Source organism: Pristis pectinata, chromosome 12 (genome assembly GCF_009764475.1).
Source record: "Pristis pectinata isolate sPriPec2 chromosome 12, sPriPec2.1.pri, whole genome shotgun sequence".
NCBI lineage: Eukaryota > Metazoa > Chordata > Chondrichthyes > Rhinopristiformes > Pristidae > Pristis > Pristis pectinata.
In genome coordinates this window covers 27,668,129-27,690,838 of record NC_067416.1, presented here as the reverse complement: position 1 = coordinate 27,690,838, position 22,710 = coordinate 27,668,129, and the positions used below count along the sequence as shown (strand labels likewise).

The window sequence follows — 22,710 nt, the reverse complement described above, 5'->3', positions numbered from 1 at the left end:
AAGAATTCAGAATTGGCTTGCCCATTGAAGACAGAGGGTACTGGTGGAAGGGTGTGACTTTGGTTGCAGGTCAGTGACTAGTGGGGTTCTGTAGGGATTGGTGCTGGAGCTTCTACTGTTTGGGATATACCTTGTACTACCTTAGTGCACTGTTGTAATGAATTGATCAGTATGAACAGTATGCAAGTCAAGTTTTTCACTGTACCTTGGTACATGTGACAATAATAAACCAATTTACCAATATATATATAAATGACTTGGATGAAAATGTAGATGGGTGGGTTAGTAAGTTTGCAGATGACACAAAGATTAGTGGAGTCGTGAACAGTGTAGTGGGCTGTCGAAGAATACAGTAGAATATCGATACAGTAGAATATAGAGAAATGGCAGATAGCGTTTAATCCCAGCAGATATGAGGTGTTGCACTTTGGGAAGTCAAGTGTAAGGGGAAAGTATACAATTAATGGCAGGACGTTTAACAGCATTGATGTACAGATGGATCTTGGGATCTAAGTCTATTGCTCCCTGAAAGTGGCCACGCAAGTAGGCTTCATTGGTCAGGGCATTAACTATAAGAGTAAGGAAGTCATGTTGCAGTATATAAAACTTTAGGTAGGCAGCACTTGTGTTGTATGCAATTCTGGTTGCCTCATTACAGGAAAGGTGTGGAGGCTTTGGAGAGGGTGCAGAAGAGGTTTATCAGGATACTGCCTGGATTATAGGGTCTGAGCTATAAGGAGGGTTTGGACAAACTGGGGCTGGAGCTCTGGAGCTTTGGAGGCTGGGGGAGACCTGATAGAAGTTTATAAGATTATGAGAGGCATGGATAGGACAGGCAGTCGGAATCTGCTTTCCAGGGTCGAAATGACAAGTAAGAGAGGACATTCACTTAAGGTGAGAGGGGAAAAGTTTAAAGGAGATGCGCGGGGCAAGTTTTTTGCAAAGAGAGTGGTAGGTGCCTGGAATAGGCTGCCAGGGGTAGTAGTGGAAGCAGATGTGATAGTGGCATTTAAGAGGCAGTTAGATAGACACTTGAATATTTGGTATTGGTTTATCATTGTCACTTGCACCGAGGTACAGTGAAAAACTTGTCTTGCATACCGTTTGTACAGATTAATTCATTACACAGTGCATTGAGGTAGTACAGGGTAAAAACAATAACAGAATGCAGAGTAAAGTGTCACAGCTACAGAGGAAGTGCAGTACAGGTGGACAATAAGGTGCAAGCTCATAAAAAAGTAGATTGTGAGGTCAAGAGTCCATCTCATCATGTAAGGGAACTGTTCAATAGTCTTATCACAGTGGGATAGAAGCTGTCCTTGAGCCTGGTGCTATGTGCCCTCAGGATCCTCTATATTCTGCCTGATGGGAGAGGGGAGAAGAGAGAATGACCGGGTGGGTGAGGTCTTTGATTATGCTGGCTGCTTCACCTAGGCAGCGTGAGGTATAGATAGAGGCTGGTTTCCATGATGTTCTGGGCCGTGTCCACAACTCTCTGCAGCTTCTTGCAGAATATGCAGGGATATAGATCATCTGCAGATTTAGTTTAATTGTGCATCATGTTTGGCGCAGACATTGTGGGCTGAAGGAACTGTTCCTGTGCTGTATTGCTCTATGTTCTATGTATGTTTAAGAAACCCCTTCAGCCAGAGAATGGTCAGAAAGTAAAACATGCCTCCACTGGGAATGGTTGAGGAGAACAGCGTGAATGCATTGAAGAGAAACTTAGATGAGAAGGAATGGAGGGTAAAGCTGTTGGAGTTAGATTAATGCAAGGTGGGAAGAAGTTGAATGGTGGATGGATTGGTGAAACCTAAGTAATAACAGCACTGAAAATGGGAAAGTAAATTACTTAACTAGTCGGAGGAACTGTATGTGGCAGTTAATGTGATGAATCCTCAAGAAATAGACTCAATCAGACTTGGGTTGAGAAGGCATGGCTGAGGTGACAAGCAATATGGAGAAAGTGATCACTCCTCAGGATGCAACTGTGATATTCCTTACCAACCCACCATAGAGTCACAGAGAGATACAGCACAGAAACAGGCCCTTCAGCCCACTGAGTCCACGCCAGACATTAAACACAAATTTTAACTCTAATCCTCCCCATCTTCCATTTGTCTCTAATCCATTCAGAGATTAGAGTATCACCAGCTGTGGCAATATTGAATTTACATTGTGCACATATGTCCCTGTCGCTGCTTTACCAATTAGTATTCCATGTTATCAGTTTCAAATTGAATTCTACCTGAAATACTCACAATGCTTACATAAGATTTTGGTTGCTTGTCAAAGATTTACTTGACAAGGGCAAGATACTTTCCCCTTGCCCATATTGATAAAGTGTGAGCTAATAATATTGTATTGACGAAAGTGAGGCACCTGCGATCTGAATAAATAGCGCAAACAACTCTCAACTGTTAAATTAATAGCAAAAGTAACATGAAGGAAGCATAAATTAGACACGGGAAAGTAATACTTTTAACCTTAAGTGCTACATCTTTGAAATAACCAACAAGGAATGAGACTTTACAATTTTCAGTACCAGGAAGACAGTTTGACAGTAATTAACAGTTGGTACATTTTTAAAATGCTCACCAACAACTAATCCAGGCAATTAAATGTGCACAGGTGTTAAGCAGTTCTAAACAGGCTCTGTTCATCATTTCAGACTGGCTCAAACACCCACTGTGGATTTAGCTCATACTTATTGAAGGAACACAGAATTCTATATTTTCAGTCCTGGGAAAGTCACATACGAGGGGACATAGCTACAAAATAAAGGGTCAGTCATTTAAAACTGAGGTGTGCAGAAATTTCCTTTCTCAGAGGGTAGTGAATCTTTCGAGTTGTCTGCCTGCAAGTGTGGTGGAGGCCAGATTATCAGATATATTGATATATATAGATAAAGTATTTGAAAGATCAAGGAATTAAGGGCTCTGTGGAACTGGTGCAGAAGAGGAGTGGAGGCCAGCATAGATCAACTATAATCATATTGAATGGCAGAGCAGGCTTGAGTGCCTGGTGGCCAATTATCTGTTGTTCAGTTGTGTTCCAGTCATGAAATAGGGTTGTTTGAAGCTAGTTTTCAGATTTCCACTATTAAATTGTCCATCAGCCTTCTGCTAAAGTTTGTGCAACAGTCATGCAGAAATAACAGCAAGTGCCTTTAGCTTCACTGTTATCTTTGACTTCAAATTATTATCATAACTCCTTATTACATCGCTGATGAATGCCAAAACTAATTCAGGATTTGACAGTGCTAGTGTCTGCCTGAAAGCTCCATTCCCATAAACAGCAATAAAAAGAACGACATGCAAACTAGTTTCTCTTCTTGTGCTGTTGAGTATAGGAGAAATGTTGGAAGAACTCCAAACTCTGCTTCTTAATACTGTCATGCAATTGTCCATGTCCACTTGTTCATGTCCACCAAAACAGGTGAATGGGATTCAGTTTTGGATCTCACGTGATTTAAAACACAGCCAACAAAGCAGAACTTCTTCAGCACTGCACTAATGTTTCAGCTGAGATTACTTGCTCAAGAAATAGGAAAATACTCAAAAGTAGTCCATTTAGAGATGTATCACCAGCTGAAGGAATATTGAATTTATATTATGCACATTTGTCCCTGTCCACTCACTTCTCCATCAATGAAAGTTGTTCTGTGATGGCTCACTGTTTGGAAAAATGTTTGTATGTGCTATACTTACTCATTTTCAGGTGAAAGCATGTTCATAGGAACCAGGTACTTCTATTCACTACTCACATTAGTACACCTGACTTTTACCCATGCTCCTAATTAATGTCACAATTTACACAATGCCCATTTCTTCCCATACTGACATAAATTGGAGATTTAGAGTGCAACCTACTACATTTGTCATACAATTGAGAAAAAATAAAGTGCATACTAATCTGAAATGAAACACAAGTTAAAGAGTCTCCATGTGACATTGATTTTTAGATCTAAGCATTTGCTAGACTGCTAAACTCATACTCTACTAATCATTTTCCCAATCATTTTTCTTTCTAGTCCCCAGTTGTTTGTAGCCATTTAATTTTATGCATTTCAGTACTTCACTGCCTCACTGATCAGCTCACACCTTGCTGTGGCCTTAGATCACTCATGGCACCCGGATGATTGGTTGTATGAAGGAAGGCATTGGGTAGTCATACACAATGATGATTGTTGTGTCTCCCCTCCTTCATGTTTTCCCACAGCTCCATGGCCAACAATTATTCAGGTTGTCTGTGTGCTTTGGAGATTGGTCCTTTAAGATCTGATGACCTTCCGCAGGGTACAGTGAGAAAAAAAGTGCTTGATTGCAATGGGTTTCTGTTCCTCCTGTTGAAGGTCCCTCCTTAGTACATCTTTCAGGGTGTAAACCTTCCAAGTGCTGTTTCAAATCTTCTTATGCCCAATTTCACAATTTTTTTACTGAGAAAAGTGATTGGATCTTAGTACGAATACAATAATTGTACAGTGCACTAAACTAATGAAATCCAATTCCTTGGCAGGTGTCTCTACCCTGAGCTTCTAACTAGAATTGGCACCCAGCAATCAATCATCCTTCAATACCTATGGCAAAAAGACAGCTAAAGCTGGAAATGTGAACTGCAAAAGCTGGAAGTGTTGATTGTAGAATTCAGTGTTGAATCTAGAGCAACGTCAGATCATTAGCAATCCCAGCTTTTGCGTCTTACATTTCTAACAGTTTTTTCTTCTGGTATTTTCAGATTATATTACACCTCCACTGGAGTTATAACTTGCAATTCACTGTTGGTTTTTAATCACTCTCCTTCATCCAACTCCATTACATCTTCTGCTGGCAATCACTCCTACCTTCCAACATATCACAGACCTTTTCTTTCATTCTTTCTGCTCCACCCCCCCTTTCACCACACCTTAAAACTTTTAAAACTCTAATTTTTCCCAATTCTGGCTGAAAAACCATTGATCTGAAACACTGACTCTGCTTCTCCCTGCATAGATGCTGCTTGAGCAGCTGAAATAAAACCGGCCAGTATTTTGCTTTTGGACAATGACAAACTTTCCTCCCACCAAAGTTCTCTGCCTCAGTCCATAATGTTTCACTATCCGACCAAAGCCGCAGTTCCCCCCCATAAGCATGAAGCATGTGGCCTGGCATTGTTCTATATTATTAGTGTATAGGGGCTGCAGTTAACACTCAAAGAAAGCCTAAGATAAACCCGATCCTGTGGCCCTTTTATTTTCATTAACAGAACATTTAACTTGTTAACTAAAACATATATTTGCACCCAACCTTCTTTTAAAGAGAAATGTCTTGAAATTCATTTATCATTAAAACAAACACAAACCAAATATGGCAGTTACTACATCTGCTGTGTGGTGTAATAAAAAGGCTTCTTTATGCTGCTGGGTACATTATCCAGTGTATGAGATAAGATTCATCACATCGAATTCTGCAGGTGCTAACTTTAAAACCAAATATGGGCTTGGCGGACTGCATTCATGATTTAAACCTTAACTGCTATTGATATTACTGCCAAGAACAACAGAAAAATCATACACAATTGAAGAAAAACTTGATATTCCCACAATCTTCTTGGTGTTTTCTAATGATGTCATGTCACCTATGACACTACTCTGCACTGGATTATTCCACTTCATTAGTAACTTTGTCATTTTTATTATATTCTTCTTTTGGTGAGGTAAGTGTGACTTGAAATCTCCTCCATTTATACATAAAGGGGATGCAATGTATCAGGCTTGTCTACTGAAAACATCATGTACCCAGCAAGTGTAGAATATGTTGCATCTATTTACATATTCTATAGCACCTGATAACAACCACATTACATTTCTTTACATTTCAATAACTCAAACAATAAAATGTTTACATTTGAGTTCTTGACTCAAACACATTACATACAGTCAGACGTGCCACTCCTGGCACTTAATCTAATAAAATTGAGAATATAATGGCAAAACAAAGGGAATATAGTAAAACAATGGATCTCCAGGAAGATAAAGAACCATGTCCAAATGGATCAAGAAATAATTGAATCCATGAAACTCAGAGTTTGTAAATATTAATTGACTGTTCAGATTAATTCAGGGTTTCAGATTTACAGCTGTTATTGTTTCATGTGCATCATACATAGTCCAATCAACTTTTGGACATTCTCCAGAGATACAATGCAGTGGAGTGATCAACTTATCACCCACCAACACCAGAGCTTATCAATTCACATCTTTCACACATTATGAACTGCAGGGCTGCAAGAAAATTCACATGCATACAGTATATGCCACACACGATTAGACAACAAATAGTGAATCTGGTTAAGGCACAAGGGTAAAAGCATTTTACAAGCAAGCCCGATAAATTCTTCAAAACAATGGAAGGATCAGTTTCAGCACGTCAGTCCTCACTGGTAAATTATTTTAAGCACACCAGTAGTGCTGTAATTAGTTGGGACACTAAGGAGATTTTGTTAAGTCAGTGCATACTTAGAGAAAGAACAGAAGAAGTTTAATTAAAAAGAGGTCAATATCAGAGCAACATTTACAGCCAGGGTGACCAGACTTTCCCTTTTAGGAGTCGATTCCATTTGAGTGATGTGACAGTAAGTTTGAAATGTAAACTCTGAATGTCAGCAATCATCAAAAGAAAATATCATTACCAGGCAATGGGATAGTAATATGTTGAGTTCTTAATTAAAACACATTTTCATCTCCTCTCAAAACATGCTACATTGAAATATTTTGTTAAAGGTGACCTGACATAACACCAATAATCTACATAACGTTTCTCAGTTGTGACTTCAATTTCCATTGTTTTTGTTTACAGTATTCTAGTGGGGAGGAAGTCTCCAATAGTTTTTACAAATATTCCTACCTGATAAAATTCTCGAAGCCAATTCTTCTGTAGGTTTTCAGGCTGTAAAACACAAAAGATTAAAGAAAAATAAACAAAGTGTCCATAAAGTATACATAGCCATTTGAGGATTACATAAAGGAGGTTTCCTTTGAAAGCTTTTATTTGCTTCTGTGGCAATAACCAAACTGAGAATGCTGATTACTTTACCGAAATGGAACTATACATCTTTAGAGCGGTACAGAAAGCTGTTTAGAACAAAAAGAAATCACTTTAGTCCTTCTCTAGAAAATAGCTAATGAACTCAGTTTTCATTTCCATCTACACTGTCGAATTCCACAGAACTGAGGAGAACATTTGGGACTGGGTGAGCAGTGCAGCAGTTTATTGGTTTTACTTCAAAGAAGATGACACCCAAGATTATGGGTATGAAGATGTGCACTCAGCTGAATGAGAAAGGTTGCTGAAAATGGTATTATCTCTCATACAAGGTGTATAAAAATTACACCCTGTTGCTGAACAAATTACAGTGTTGAATATAAGATTACTTATAGCAGTCTTTAATATTGCACATTGATGGCAGAAGCATTTGACTGGTATTGGAGTGATTACAGCAATTGCTAATTAAGCTATCTAAAACATATTAAATCTCCAAAATTTCGAGCGCTATTTTTAATCAGCTTATTTTCAGCTAGGCAGACACAGCATTTTAAACCTGCCTTGAAAACATTGCTACTTCAATCTCCTGGTTAACACATGCTAATGTAACAGGGTCTTAAATTTACTAATGACAGTATCCAGTCTGGAATCATGCACCGGGAAAATAGAAGGGGAACAGTGTTAGAAAACTGTCAGCCAAACAGGAAATGCTGGAAATGTGTAAGTGGTCAGTCTGTCAGAATTGGAAACTACTAGGATTTTTACCTTTGAGGATACCCACCCAAAATGCCATGACCTGCTGACTGACACACTGACTCCTTGCATTTCTTTTCATCTTCCGCGATAAGTAACATTTAACCTATTATTGCATTATTAAATTTTATTAATCTATATTATACAAAGGCAGAACTCCAGAATATGTAGAATTATATATTCTTATGCCACCTAGGCAACATGGCTTCAGTATAGGAAAGAGGAGAAGGAACAGTCAGCTGTCATATAATCTAGAAAGAACATGGTTTGTCAGACTGAGCACATGGAACCGCCCCATATGAATCCATTTCAGATCTAATTAGGTTATTCTAAACAGGGACTGTCAGCATACAGTTGAGTAACTCTCTTGTTCCCAATTCAAGACTTAGCATGATTCATTCTCAATGCAAAGTATGCTTGACCTCAATTCAGCAGAAAAAGCATATGGAAACAATAAACTTGGGTAATACTGCACTTTACTAATCCCTTGCACAAAGGATGATCTGTAATTTTGGTAACCTGACTGATACATGTACAAAAGCAAAATCCTGCAGGTTTCAGATATCTGAAAATGCTAGAAATATTCTCCAGTCATGTCAGGCAACATCTGTGGTGGGAGAAACAGATTACTATTTCAATAACGACAACTCTGAACGAATGTTTGTTTCAACATAAGTTAAGAATCGCCCACAGAAGTACAAATAGCTGTACTCTAACACTCTCATCAACCATCATGAGAAGCATAAAAATCCACAGAAAAACATCATTAGAATCTATGCATGTTCCAAATTTCAATTAATTTCAGAGGGGATGTTGTAATTTACTAATAAAAAAAAACACATGTCTGATGCAATCCAATCTGGCAGGTTTTCTTTTAAAAGCTGTTGACAAATTGTTCAGATCTAGATGTACAGCAGTGACCCATTTTCCTCCTTACAAACCATTACCCTGCAGAAGCTGGTTCCCAAGTAATAACCATAATATTAAAATGGATCTCATCAGGAATACAGCAATTACAATATGAAATCATTTCCTGAGCAATTATTCAATATTTACTTTAAGTACTTCTAACCATAGGGAACTGACAGTAAAATATGACTTTGTACAATTTCTGTGAATCCATGATTTTGTGGGAAATTAGAGAAGTAAACAAAAATTGATCTTTACTGACAATATTTTCCCTTTACCAGCAATCTCTTCCCTGCTGCCACCCACAAGATCAAGCACCTCCCGACTAACCCACTCACACACCATTTCCAAAAGAGAATAATGGACAAATCCTGGCCTTCTAACTTCTCCGTGAGTCACAAAGTTATGAGAGGATGGAACATAAGAAATAGGAGCAGGAGAAGGACATTTGGCTATTCAAGCCTACTCTTCCATTCACCAAGTTCATGGCTGATCTATCACCTCAGATTGAAAGCCTTCAGAAAATCCATATGAACCACACCCACTGGTTCCCCCTTATCTATTCTATTCACCATATCCTTGAAAACCTCCAACAGATTAACCAAACATGAATCTCCATGATTAATCCATGCTGATTTTGCTCAATCCTATTATTCTTACCAAGGTGTTTGGTAATTGCATCCTTCATTCTAGATTTCACTACTTTCCCTACTACTAACATTAGGCCAACAAGTTGAAGTTCAAGACCCAATTCCAGGTTGGTAAATTGGTTTATTATTGTCACATGTAAAACTTGTCTTGCATACCGTTCATACAGATCAATTCATTACACAGTGTGTTGAGGTACAAGATAAAAACAATAACAGAATGCAGAATAAAGTGTTACAGTTACAGAGAAAGTGCAATGTAGGTAGACAATAAGGTGCAAGGTCATAACTCTGGTGTAGAACTAAGAGAGCCCTAAATTGCTAAAGGTTCCATTAATTGTACGATACATTACAGCAACGTTGCATCGACACTCTCAGAAATGATTGCAAGGCTACTTTTTTGAAGAACTGTCCAGATTGCTCCCCAATATTTATTTCTCAACTAAGATCATCAAAACAGATAAAGAAGCAGAAAATGCTGTAGCTCAGGTGGCATCTGTGCAAGAAGAAACAGAATTAACATTTCAAGTTGAAGACTCTTCATCATAACAGTTCTTTGATTTTCAATCATCAATATAAATTATCTGGATATTATCATATCACTGTTTATGGGACCTTGGGGGTATAATTTGGCTTCCATGTTTCTCTGTATTATGGCTGCGACTACACTCCAAATGCTTCATTTGACCTTCCAAGGTTAGGAAAGGCACTATGTAAATCATAGTCCTCTTTTCTTCATCATACCTAACCAAGTGATCCATCTTCAATACAAATCCAGGCTGGGAGCAATAATGATCAAAATGATTAAAATTAGGAAGCAGAGAGCCAGGGTAGACAGGGTCATGCCTGTTCTTAGCGATGGTCATGTGTGCATAAGCCTATAACGGGTACCGGAAGAGGTCTTCAAATCTATCTCATGAATTTTGAAACCAATCATAGTGTCCCATTTCTACAACAACGTAGACAAGTGCAAGGACAGGCAGCTGTGATGAAAGAATGGGGGGACAGGCAAAACTTCCAGATGTGTGTTACTGGTAAAAAATATTAAAACTCTACTGAGTTCACCTGACTAGAGGAGAGGCAATTCTGGACCTGGTACTAGGCAATGAGCCTGATCAGGTTTCAGATCTCTCGGTGGGAGAGCATTTTGGAGATAGTGACCATAATTCCTTGACCTTTGTCATAGCCTTGGAGAGGGATAGGAACAGACGATATGGGAAAGTATTTAACTGGGGGAGGGGGAATAGGGTGCATGGAACACAGTGCTGGCAGAGGTTGTGGGGGCAGATACATTAGGGACATTTAGGAGACTCTTAGCCACATGAATAATAGAGAAATGGAGGGCTATGTAGGAGGGAAGGGTTAGGTAGATATTAGAGCAGGATAAAATGTCGGCACAACATCGTGGGCTGAACGGCCTGTACTGTGCTGTAATGTTCTATGTTCTCTGTACTTCCAAAGTACAAACTTACATTTCACTGTCTTGCCTAAATCACTTGGCACTCCTTGTCCAAAGTCCAGCATTGGATGAGAATAAATTTCCACTAATTATTGTATATTGCATTCCATTTACTAAGCAGTGAACCCCTGACCATGTCCAAAAGCTGTCACAATGCCAATACCTTCCTGGTCAACCTTCCACCCTGCATCTTTTTCAAATATTGAAACACTTGAAATTCTACTGTCTGAATCATAACAAGTCCCCTTCACCAATCCTCCATGATTTAAGGACACCTCCTTATTTCTAACCTCCTCCAGCTGGCACTCACCCAGATCTGATCTCGTGCATATTCTCAGTCTGTCTCTCTCTCTATGTTTGGCAGCTATGCCTTCAGCAGACTTGCCTCAATATTCCGGAATTCCCTCCCTAAACCTCTAGTATGCTCCTTAAAACCTCGCGATATCACTTGCTCACCTGCTCTAATATGCAGTTCAATGTCATATTTTGTTCAATAACAATTCGCATTACGTTTCATTACATTAAATATGTTATATAAATCCAAGTTTTCATTATTGCTGTAGGTTGGCAGAATGTGGGAAAAGAAAGAAGTTGAAATAGCCTTCAGCATTAAAGCCACATCAAACTGGAAAAGATCGGAATAATAAATACCATTGTGTGTCAAACTAGGCTAAATTATTTTTCATTGTTAACATTGCAAAAATGTTTGCTACCATATTCCAGTTATGCACCTGCAATAGATTCACACAAAATATCCTCAATGATGAATTGCAATTGCCAGCTGATGCAGTCAGCAGAAGGATTCAAATCTACATAGCAGGAAGCACAGTAAAACAGGTTCAGATTGTACAAATGGGTTATATGAGATGTGACAATTGTCTTGTCAATCCTGCTCAGACCTTACCTAGTGGGTTCACAGGCTGCCTACATTAATCCTTACAAGAAAATATTCAATCATTGTTTTTTTCACCAATCACCTCTCACATCCTCCTACCAGTGCTGCTGTGTTCTCGTACACTTAATTCCACTCTCTTGATTTTTTCATGGTTGTCACTTTAGCTTTTCTTTTTGAACTACTTCAGATTTGCACTACAATCTTTCCACAGTTCTGTTATTTTGTGCTCATTATTGTTGTATTTATTGTTGTATTTATTATTACTATGTATACTGTTTACTCTGTGAGCTTCATGCGGGCAAGGAATTTCATTGCACCCTGGTGTATATGACAGTAAACTAATCTAATCTAATCTAGAATTCTATCATCCATTTGGAGGGTGGTGCAGTAGTTGCGTTGTGGCCTTGTAGCTCCAGGGATCTGGTTTCAATCCTGACCTTGTGTACTGTCTGCATGGAGTCTGCATATTCTCTCCATGATCGTGGAGTTTTCCTTTAAGTGCTTTGGTTTCCTATGATATCCCAAAGATGTGCTGGTTGATTAAATGGCTATTGTGAATGAACCTTTATAGTAGATTAAAGGCAAAAAGAATCAAAAGGGAGTTAATGGACATGTGTGAGAGAGAAAAATTGTAGGGATACAGGGAAATATGGAGAGGTGAAGTAGGATGGAGTGAATGGGATCAACTTGATGGCTGAAAGGTCTCCTTCCATAATAAATACAAGACAAGATAGCTGCAATGCATGAAACACTCAAGGGTATTTCATGAAGTTTTTCTAAATAATATTATAGCTCATATAATTTTAGTTTAAAAAATGATGGATAGCTTTATTTATCTTTCTGCAAAATTCACTCACTGCATTTTCTGCTTTCGTTGTCTGTGGTAACCAAATCATGTTAAGCCAAGCAGTTAATGTGACCAACTGCACTTACATAAAAGGTTGTGTTTATGTTACTGCTATAGTAACAAAGCCTCATGGTTTAATTAGGCTGCACAATAACACGTTGAAACTAGCCATGTGAAGAATAGTCTCCTGTTTATCTAAAAAATAGCAGAATACTCAAATTTATCTTGATGGGTGAAATACAGGGAGCTGTGTTGTTAAGAATCCCCAGCTGTAGGTTAATCTTTGCAAATACATTTTGGTTGCATTTGTATTTGCACTTTCATGCCAGTAAGAAGAATTTCTTTGTGAAAAACATAGTGATATCAAAGTTTGGTATCTGTATAGATCTGCTGTACTAGAAGGTATCTTCATGCTGAAGCATGCAAGGGCCACCTTACCCCAGTGTATGCTCACACTGACTGTACTTGCTCCAGCCCAGCATGAAGCAAATACTCCTATGAGGTTTTAAATTTTCACAAGGAATACATTAAATAAATGGTCCACTTATTCTGCAGAGCTTTCAATTTATTGGCGGTCATCATCATGCACAAGAACAGAGATAACAGAGCCTCTCTTGCCCTGCTTGGCAGGCTACACAAAACAACCTGTTGTACAGTAGCAGAATTGATTTCACACTGCCAACCTCTGTTTCCCAATTACAAGGTTTTCCTACTTGAAACTGCAATTACCACCACTTAAAATATTCACAGCTAAAACTGCCAGTAGCTTAGATTGACCCAAAAATAAAAGCCATTATCAATTTGCATTGACATCAATTCCACTGTTGTTGGTTTTAAACATCTTATGTGATCTGTTGCTCTTGTTCACATTCCCTTAAGGTGCACTGAAGTTAGTCAAAGAGCCTTTCTGAAGCTGGTTTCATTTTGCCTCCCATTTCTTCTAAAGCTGTTAGAATGAGAACTCACAGCGTCCCAGTCAGCTGGACGCTGCCTCGTTACCTGTCCTTCGTGGAAAAGTTCTTCCAGACCAATACCTTTGACCACAAGTCCATCAGGCAGTGGTCAGCATGGAACATACTGCAGTGCCTGCAGGAGAAGGACTCAATGGATACTGTGGGGTGGTTCCCTGAGCAGACTGTCCAGACCATCTGGCAGAATGTCCCAGTGCCAGAACTCACCAACAAGCACCAAGACCTCGCTTGGCTGGCGGTGAGAGGGGCCCTCCCAGTCAGATCCTTTCTGTATGGTTGGAACCTCACTCCCAGCGCGTGCTGCCCCCGGGAGGACTGCGCTGGGGACGAGACGGTCGCCCACCTCTTTGCGGGCTGTAGGTTTGCGAGGAGGATGTGGCGAAAGATGCAAGGGTCCTTGTCACGGTTCATCCCCAGCAGCAGCGTAACAGAGGATTCTCTGATCTACGGGCTGTTCCCGGGGACGCACACAGAGACGGACATCAACTGCTGCTGGAAGGTCATCAACTCGGCGAAAGACACTCTTTGGTCTGCCCGAAACTCGTTGGTCTTCCAGCACTGTGAGATGTCCGTAGGGGAATGCTGCCGGCTGGCACATTCCAGGCTGCAGGAGTACGTGCTGAGGGACGCACTGAAGCTGGGTGCAGCCAACGCAAATGCTTGGTGGGGAAGGACTACAGTTTAGGGTTCTTCTGCCACTGGAGAGGGAGGGGCGGGGACAGGCGAGAAAGCCCCTAAATATTGTAAATACAGGACCAAGTAGCTTCCAGGGAGCCACGCATGTGGCATTGGTGCTGCTTTCTAAATAAAAAGGTAACACTAATGAATGATCTGTACAAGAACGTAAAGGTTTGCACTGTTTTGTAATTGTATATAGTTTGTCTTTTATTATGAATAAAGTTTAGTTTGTATAAAAAAAACTTCTGCTTAAGCAAATTCACCATGTGAAGTGCTTTGAATTATTTGCACAAAGTGACAATATGCAGAATAAGTGTAAGATCCTTTTTCCTTAGACATATTTAAGCAAAAATAATAGTTAATTCATATGAAATTCAGTTTTTGTACTCTGTTATCCGATTTTAGTGCTGATATCTTAAAAAAAACAAATTGGCCTGCTTGTGGTCACCTGTAGCTCCAAGGCAATTTACAAGTTGGTGTTAAGGAATGCAGGACAAAAGAGTACTAGAATTCCACTCTTGTGAATATTTTTCAAAAGAAAATAAAAATAATTTAATTTTATCAACAGTGCACCCTTCACTGGCAACTTATAAAGGGAGAAAATTGAAGTCCCAGTACCACATGTTTAAACAAGCTTTTGGCTGCCTTTACAATTTCTCTTTTCCTGACCACGCCAGTTTTCTTCCCAACTTTCTGAAATGATTTGGAGCATTTCTTTTATGTTAAAGCTACAGTAATATTAAAGTGCATTCCTTTGTGGCAAATTCTAGATATATGGCACATGCTTGCTCCTCCCTAAATCTTTACTATATTAAAATATGCAGCACTAATTAATAGAATTCCATGTCTTCAGTAATTTTCAGGCATTTTTGTACCTCATTCTTTGTCTACTTTTACAATTTTTAAACTTTTAAAACTCAAGGTTATCACCACCACCTAACTGTGATTGTTGCCCTTTATTCAGATTACTTCTCCCACTCTAGTGCTGAGTTTCAGTAAATTGCTGGCAAAATGTAATAACTGATTAGTTACAAAATGTAACAGCACAGATCTCCTCTAATTGCCCTGCATGAAAACTGTCATTATTTGGTAGTTTAAACTTGATAAGAATATTCTGAAATTTAAACTGAGGATTTATTTTTTTTAAATGTCTCTTGTGTAGAATCTAGGTTAGAATTCAGAAGTAAGATCGTGCCAAACAACTTTTAGGCTAATTTCCATTTGAGGGATAGGCATGTAATGACAATACCTATTCAGTTAATGATGTGGTGATAAAACGCTTATGAAAATAACCTGTCAATATTTTCCATTTAACTGATAAGAGTTTTACTTCTATGCAGCTACAGAATTTCATTTGTTATCATGCTACCAGTTTGACGTCCAACAACTGCATAGTTTGCATTCATCAGAATAAATGTTGAATATGCAGACTGGCGTATGAAGATGTACCAGACCTGCCTCTGGTCTTGATCATCCCCATAGTTGGAAGCTGCTTTCCCTTTCTTATGATCCACTCCGTAGGCACTGTTCATGAGTGGTTGGATATGCTTTCTTCATCTAGTCTGAAATGATTATTGGTCAAATTGAGCACATTGACACCCTTTATCTCTCAACTAAGCTGCTGGTGTTAACACAGCCAGGTTGTTTCATTCAAGTTACTATCAACTTAACGGACAGCTGATAAGCAGGAGCCAAGGATGGCATGTATGTTAATAAAATGCACTTTCTGCTTGCTACTTTCATGCAAATGACTATGGAGATCACTTGCCTTCCATTTATTCACTGATGAGAAATGCAATTAGCTACATTTCAGCCCTACTTGCTTGAATCCAGATGAACTCATTAGCCCAGTGAACAACACTAAGCTGATGAGTTCATCTGGATTCAAATATATCCAATATTGATGTTCATAGCTTCTGTACACAGTAACTGCTGTCATTTTTCTGGGGGTATCAAATCCAGGTTCAGGACATTAGAACTGATTCACTGAGATTAGCAACAATATAAAGGGAGTGTACTTTTACCTGAAGTAATTGGGCTCTGATTTCTCTTGGTGTGATAAGGTTCACAAGAGCTTTTAGTAACTATTCCTAGTATTCCTCAATAGAAAAGACATGCTGACTTGGGTCAGGATCCAAAATAATTCCAATTTAATCAAATGATTTTTCAGAAATAGTGAAATTTCTTTTTCACTGCAGGAGTTGGGTAACTGCATGTAGGCTTTATAGAATCAGACATAAAGAAATGGCCAGACTTAATGCCACAGCTACTTCCAACTGGTTTCCTGATTACTCATACTGAATTGTAAAATTCCTCATCATAAATAAAAATGACAAGCTCATCTCTTATCATTGTCATTTGCAAATTGCACCTATCTACTGATAAGATCACCTACTATGAATGACAAAAAATTTCTTCGGGCAGATTTATTTTCTATCAACATGATTGGGTAAAATTGACCAGACTTTCCTAGTTTAGAGTTTACTTGTGAATTATTACACTGAGGGAGTTGGAGAATATCTGCATTCTCCAAACTTTATCTCCTGTATTGTACTGCTGCCGCAAAACAACAAATTTCACGACTTATGTCAGTGATAGTAAACGTGATTCTGATTCTGATTTTGCTATGAGTGCAAATAAGGTATAATACACAGGAAACCATTTGAGGTGTATTCTTTCACTTCTGTGGTCTTCCATCCAAAATTTTCATGATCCATTGACAACTTTTTCAACTCTTCCAGAATGCTCTCCCTCACAAAACTGTCTGTTTTTCTACCTCCCTTTCCTCCTTTATAACAGTGCTTAAAATGTGTCAACTTTGGCAGTTTTGGCATTCCTTATGTGGCTCAGTGCCAAATTCTGCTGATTACACTCCTGTGAAGCACTGGGGAGAGGTTGGCGGCACATCTAATTTATTGTATTAAAGGCACTACACAAATTCAAGCAATGTTGTAGAACACACTCACCATGTCTGACCAGATCATGGTGACTTTCTTCCATTCCTCACAGGAGATTTCTGATTCCACTTGATCTAATGCTAATTTATGTTGAATAATGACATGGGTATATAGTTACAGGAAATAAAGACATGATGGCTAAATGCCTTACACACCAGCAGAATGTGAGAAAAGACTTATGTCCCTTTATCTGGGACCAGACTGAAATGTAGGTCCCAGGGATAAAAACATGTAAACACACTGTGTCCTGTTACTGGCATTCAAGAAGATAGTGATTCACTAATAGTCAGAAGGTGTTATATGCAAAACTATATACAAACTTGATTCAAACAGAATCATACATTATTTCAGAAGGAATGGGGACCAAAAAGTCTATAACACATAGCTATTGATCTTATAATACCATGAATTGTTCTCCTCATTTTAACTACAGCAAGGAAAATGCTGATTATAATGCAATTCTGGAAAATTTTGAGAGGAATAAAATAAAGAAATCTTGTAAATTGGATCATGGTTGATGAAAAGCCTCATAAAATAGTTAATAATACTGTAAAACAAATATTTTAAATGAAAAGCACCAATTGTTATAGGTTTTAAAAGTTTGAAAGTTTTGTGTAATGATGTTTTAGCATTCAGTTTAGTCCACAGGCTATCGCTTGAGGAAGCAATAGTGAGCTTCCACCTGTAGATTCTATCTATGCATTTCATAGCACAGAATATTCCGCTCAATTGGTTTGCTATGCCTCATACAAGGCCTCCCTATTTCACCTTACTCAATCAGCATGCTGTTTGCACTTCCAAGCAAACAATGATTCAAAAACAAGCACCAATCATAACATATTATCTGTTGGAACTGCATGTAACAGAGCCTAACGTTAAAAAATTGCCCACTTCTTGCATTGAGTGCATGAGAACCAGATTCAGTATTGGTGCATATGTCATGAAACAGCAGCATACTTAGCTGAAAAGATTACTCAGCAAGCAACTGTCAACATATAGTTCACTGTCATTTCCTGACTTGAAATATAGAATCGACAACATTATGATCTTTTAGTTAAAAGTGGAGTTATATTAAATAGATGATTTAAATACTCTTCTGAAAATAATCAGAAATACACATCAATGCTTTCAAAAAGGAAATATGATTTTTAATAGATTTATAGTTCAGGAAATCTTGAAAAGGCAGGGCAGAATAATGGACTATTAAAGTCATGGCACACCAGCCTTCTGTCCTTCTGCTTCCAACTTCCCAGTTTCGGCACTGGCATTTTGAAAAGGCTTGCCTTATTCTGGGGAGACATGCAGCATCTAAAACTTGGTTATTTGGTAGGAATTGGGCAAGTTACCAGCCCTGTCCACTCACACCAGTTCAGAGTAGAATCGGTATAGGACTGCATAAAGGGCACTGTCCATACTTCTCAATTACAAATGGCAAGCAAAACGTAACTGCCAAGAAATTCATCCTTGGTTGGAAGCACTGTCTATACTATGTAATCATACTGTATGCTACCAACCGGGGTGGATTTCTAAGCAATCTATCTAAAAGATAATCATCAAGCAGTGTGAGAAAGCCCTAGAATGTTAACTAAAACACAAGCACTGTACTTGCCTTTAGCATGTTATATTCTCCACGTTACCAATTTCCTACTTTATGTAACCCAGTTCAAGAAGACTGATTCCAATGCCAATTCTTGACCGGTGGCCTAACCCACCCTACTTCCTCACAGGCTTCTCTCCACTGAGGTCTCCTGCCACCCACAGGTTCCTCCACCTCCTTCACAATTGCAGAATGAGCAGGCGAAATTCCTTTGCGCCTGTTGGATGTGTAAGGCATGTCCTGGTGCACATCTGTCCACAAGCCTTGTGTCTATTAGTGCATATTAGAAGTTGTGACACTGGGCACCAGGGAGAAAACACTCATTGGCTAGTTTTGTACTGCCTATTTAATTCACTCTTCCCAAATAGAAGAATTTCCAGACCACAATTATTACCCTAAGGAATAAGGTATAAAAGCAAATTCACTTTTATACAAAAACAATGAGCTTCTTGATTTTAGATCAGTTGGCAATTTTTTTCATGTAAAAAGTGAAATGTGAACAAATTGCCATGGCTTTAAATAACTGATTACCACTCTGTGAGTGAGCAAAGCAACAAATGAAGCAAGAACATTCAGGCAGCAGGGAGACAGACAGCCAGCAGGGAGAGTTTCAGCAGAAAAAGGAATGATGAATTGATTTATTTTTACTCTGCAGCTGGCCATTCCATGCAGATCGAAAAACTCAACTTCGATCGGATGATCTGCACAGAAGAAGGAAAGAGCTGTAAATTGGATGGAAAGGACTTGAAATCAGTTTAAGTTATGACATTGTGCCAGCTGCCGGAGATTTCATTCTAGTTTGTGAATATGCTGGGAAATGAAACCGCTGCCCTCAATCCACAGTTACACTCAAATTTCACCATGCAAAGTAAACACTTCTTGATAGATGGTTGTCAGTAAGAATAAAGAGTGAAGAGAGATGGTTTGTCTTGATAGCCCCTCCCCATCCCTCTCAGCCAAAGCATGCTTACTCCCACTACCTGTTATTCTATATATCAGAATCCACCACTCTGAAGGGTATAAGTCCCAGGATTGAGGTTAACATCAAAATGTTCCCAGTAGTAAAGCAATTATTTAAAAGGGAGGGATAATTAGTGCAGACCGAAGAAGCATGAAAATAAAAGATTACGGAAGTGCAATATTAGGATTGTCCAACATAAAAAAATTCTTCGGAAACCATTGGACTGTGATTCTAGGAATTCAGTGCTCATTGTGCTTTTATTTACTAAAATGGCAACAAAGAAAAAGAATATCTTATTTATATGATATTTATTTAAGATCTTATTATATGATATTTATATGACATCTTATTTATATACCTGTACTGATAAGAGTACATTTGAAATATAGTTACTATTAAGAAATATAAGGGAGAAGAGCAAATGTTTTTTATACTGCAATGTTAATGGGTGTAGATATTAGTGAAGACATCAGGAGAGACACTCTTGCTTTTCTTTAAAATAATGCCATGTATTCACTTATATGAAAGAACACCTGAAAGAACAGTTTGGGATTTGGTTTTGTGTCTCATCTGAAAAATAGTATCTCTAACAGTGCAGCATACTCTGCCTATAACATTGAAATGTCAAACTAGAGAACATGCCCCAGTCTTTGAATGAGGCTTGAAGACACAACCATCCATCCCACAAGCAAGAGACATTGAGCCAAGGCTGACAGCTGCCAGATGATAGAATAGTTATTTTCTAATTCTTTGTTTGAAAAATTTTGCTTTTCCCCTGTGGACATTATACTTCAGTAGTAGTAGAGTGCTCATCTTTATTTTTTTATTTTACATATGTTTATGTCTTTGCACTGCACTGCTGCCACAAAACAACACCTTTCACATCATATGTCAATGATAATAAGTCTGATTCTGATTCTGAAATGCTAATCTTGTCCTGCATAAAACCAGACTATCCCCAGTGGATGAGATTTTCTACTTTGGTGCTGAACAGCTGTTTTGCTGCCTTAAGACTCAACAGGGTGAAGTGAGTCATAGGGTCATACAGCACAGAAGCGGCCCCTCAGCCTATCATAAAGCTACAACACTGCGAATTTCAGGATTATTAACTTTTGGATGGTTAGTAGAATTCTGAAGCCCAAAGATTGGGAAGTATTTTAAGAATGATGATGATATGAATAGTACAAAATGTTGGTGCTCAAAGTCTGTGGCCATGATACAATGCATTGTGTGATTGAGTTCAATAAGGCGTTAAGCCAGAGCCAGGAAAATTAACTTGATGGCAGAAGACTACACAAGATCCTAAGAGTGGGTTGCCTGTCTGACTTCTCAGCTGGGGTTAGTTCATGGCAAAAGAACACTAAAAGTAATTAGGAAAATATTGTTTTGGAGGAAGGAACAGTTAAAAAAACATTGACAGAAATAAACTAATTGACCGAAACAATCAGAACAAATATTTCCAATTATTTGACAAAAAATATCACTTGCCAAGTGAAAACTCCTGTTAGTTTAGACAAACTTTATCCAGTACAAAAAACACATTATTCAATTATTTTATTTTAAAAGATATTTGCAAATAAATCTTTCACCCTTCTCATGCCATAAATTAGGGGTTGTCTGATAAAATATGCTCAGGGTTTGAGAACTCCAGATGGTCCAATAATGATATTTACATCAGATGCTTAGTACACAAAGCTGGTCTCACATGAAAGCACTTATGCTGGGGCATGTATCTTCCTTCTATTAACAAATTAAACATAATTTCTATTTGCATCCGCCAAAACAGTAGGCATCGAGGGGAAAAAATCTCTTCTGCACTTTAGCAGCTAGGAGACATACTCATTGTTCAACCATACTATTCACTAATTAAAAATACCAACACTTTCATGTAGTAATAGACTTATCCTGATATTAATGCTATTCTATTATTTCTATTTGCTTCTAAAACCATGGAAACAGCTGTTTGTGTAAGGCACATGGTTTGTGCTTCATTACGCTTTCAAACATCATTTTCTATCTGTTCATAATAAACCTAGTTCACCTGGACCTTGTTATCTTTTTTGTTCCATTTATGTTTCCATTATATGTGAACTGGGACCTGAGTCTCAATAAATATTTATGTCAATTGCGAGGTGAGTACTAGGAAATCAGTTGTTTTATCCAAATACTTTCCTTCAAAAAAATACATAGAAATCCTGAATCATCAGGTCCAACGTTTACCTAATTAAGCACTAAATAAAATTTAATAACTCACATTTTTAAACTTTTATCAGATCACATCTCAAAGCACTTTCCACAATTAATTACATTCAAACGTGTAGTGGCTGGTGTTGGCAATGGAGTGGAATTTTTTGCCACTGTTGTGAGCTATGGTCTCAATCTTCCTGCAGTTCCATTCGGGGAAATTCTGACTCAACCACAATTAATTTCAGGTAGGCAATACCGCAGTAAAAATCTGGTTGTGAGGTTGAAGGATGTGGCAGTGTGAGATTACATCAGCATGTAGGTAGAAGCTGACCCTTATATCTTCCAAATGTCAGCATGAGGTGGAGGATGTAGTGAAGGATGGAGTTGGAAAAGAGCACAACTTACTGTGTGGGGGATAGAGGAGAAAACACTGTTGGATAAATAGAAATAGGTCAAAGGAGGAGTAACTTCCTGTCTTAATAGACAGCAAGTTTAAGGATGTGCAGCTTCCAGCCCTGTTTAAGCCTTGCCAGGTGATAGATGTAGACATGACTGTATGATGGATAGTTTCATAAACCTCTAAAGTGTGCTTACCACAGAATGCGCCAGGTAACCTCACTTTTACATCACAGTGGTAGTTACCAAAGCTCAAAAAATTCCACCTGTAACCTGTTGGAGGACACAATGAAGGACGTAAATCTTGCACTCGGAGCAAATGAAATGTTGTCACACCTTGAGCACATATGCTTGCCAGCTTCTTCTTTCAAATGAGAAGTTAAATCAAGGTCTTTCTGCCCTCTTATAATGAAGATTGGTTAATGAGCACA

At 38.5% G+C, this 22,710-nt stretch overlaps 1 protein-coding gene across 2 annotated transcripts in view; it reads right to left on the bottom strand.

Moving 5' to 3' along the window:
• LOC127577001 (inositol polyphosphate-5-phosphatase A) overlaps positions 1–22,710 on the bottom strand; it is a 426,171-nt gene that overhangs the window by 266,382 nt on the left and 137,079 nt on the right. For both annotated transcript variants that reach the window (XM_052027852.1, XM_052027851.1), the window contains exon 2: positions 6,885–6,926. In XM_052027852.1, coding sequence (XP_051883812.1) covers positions 6,885–6,926 — 42 coding nt within the window. The remainder of the gene's footprint in view (positions 1–6,884; positions 6,927–22,710) is intronic.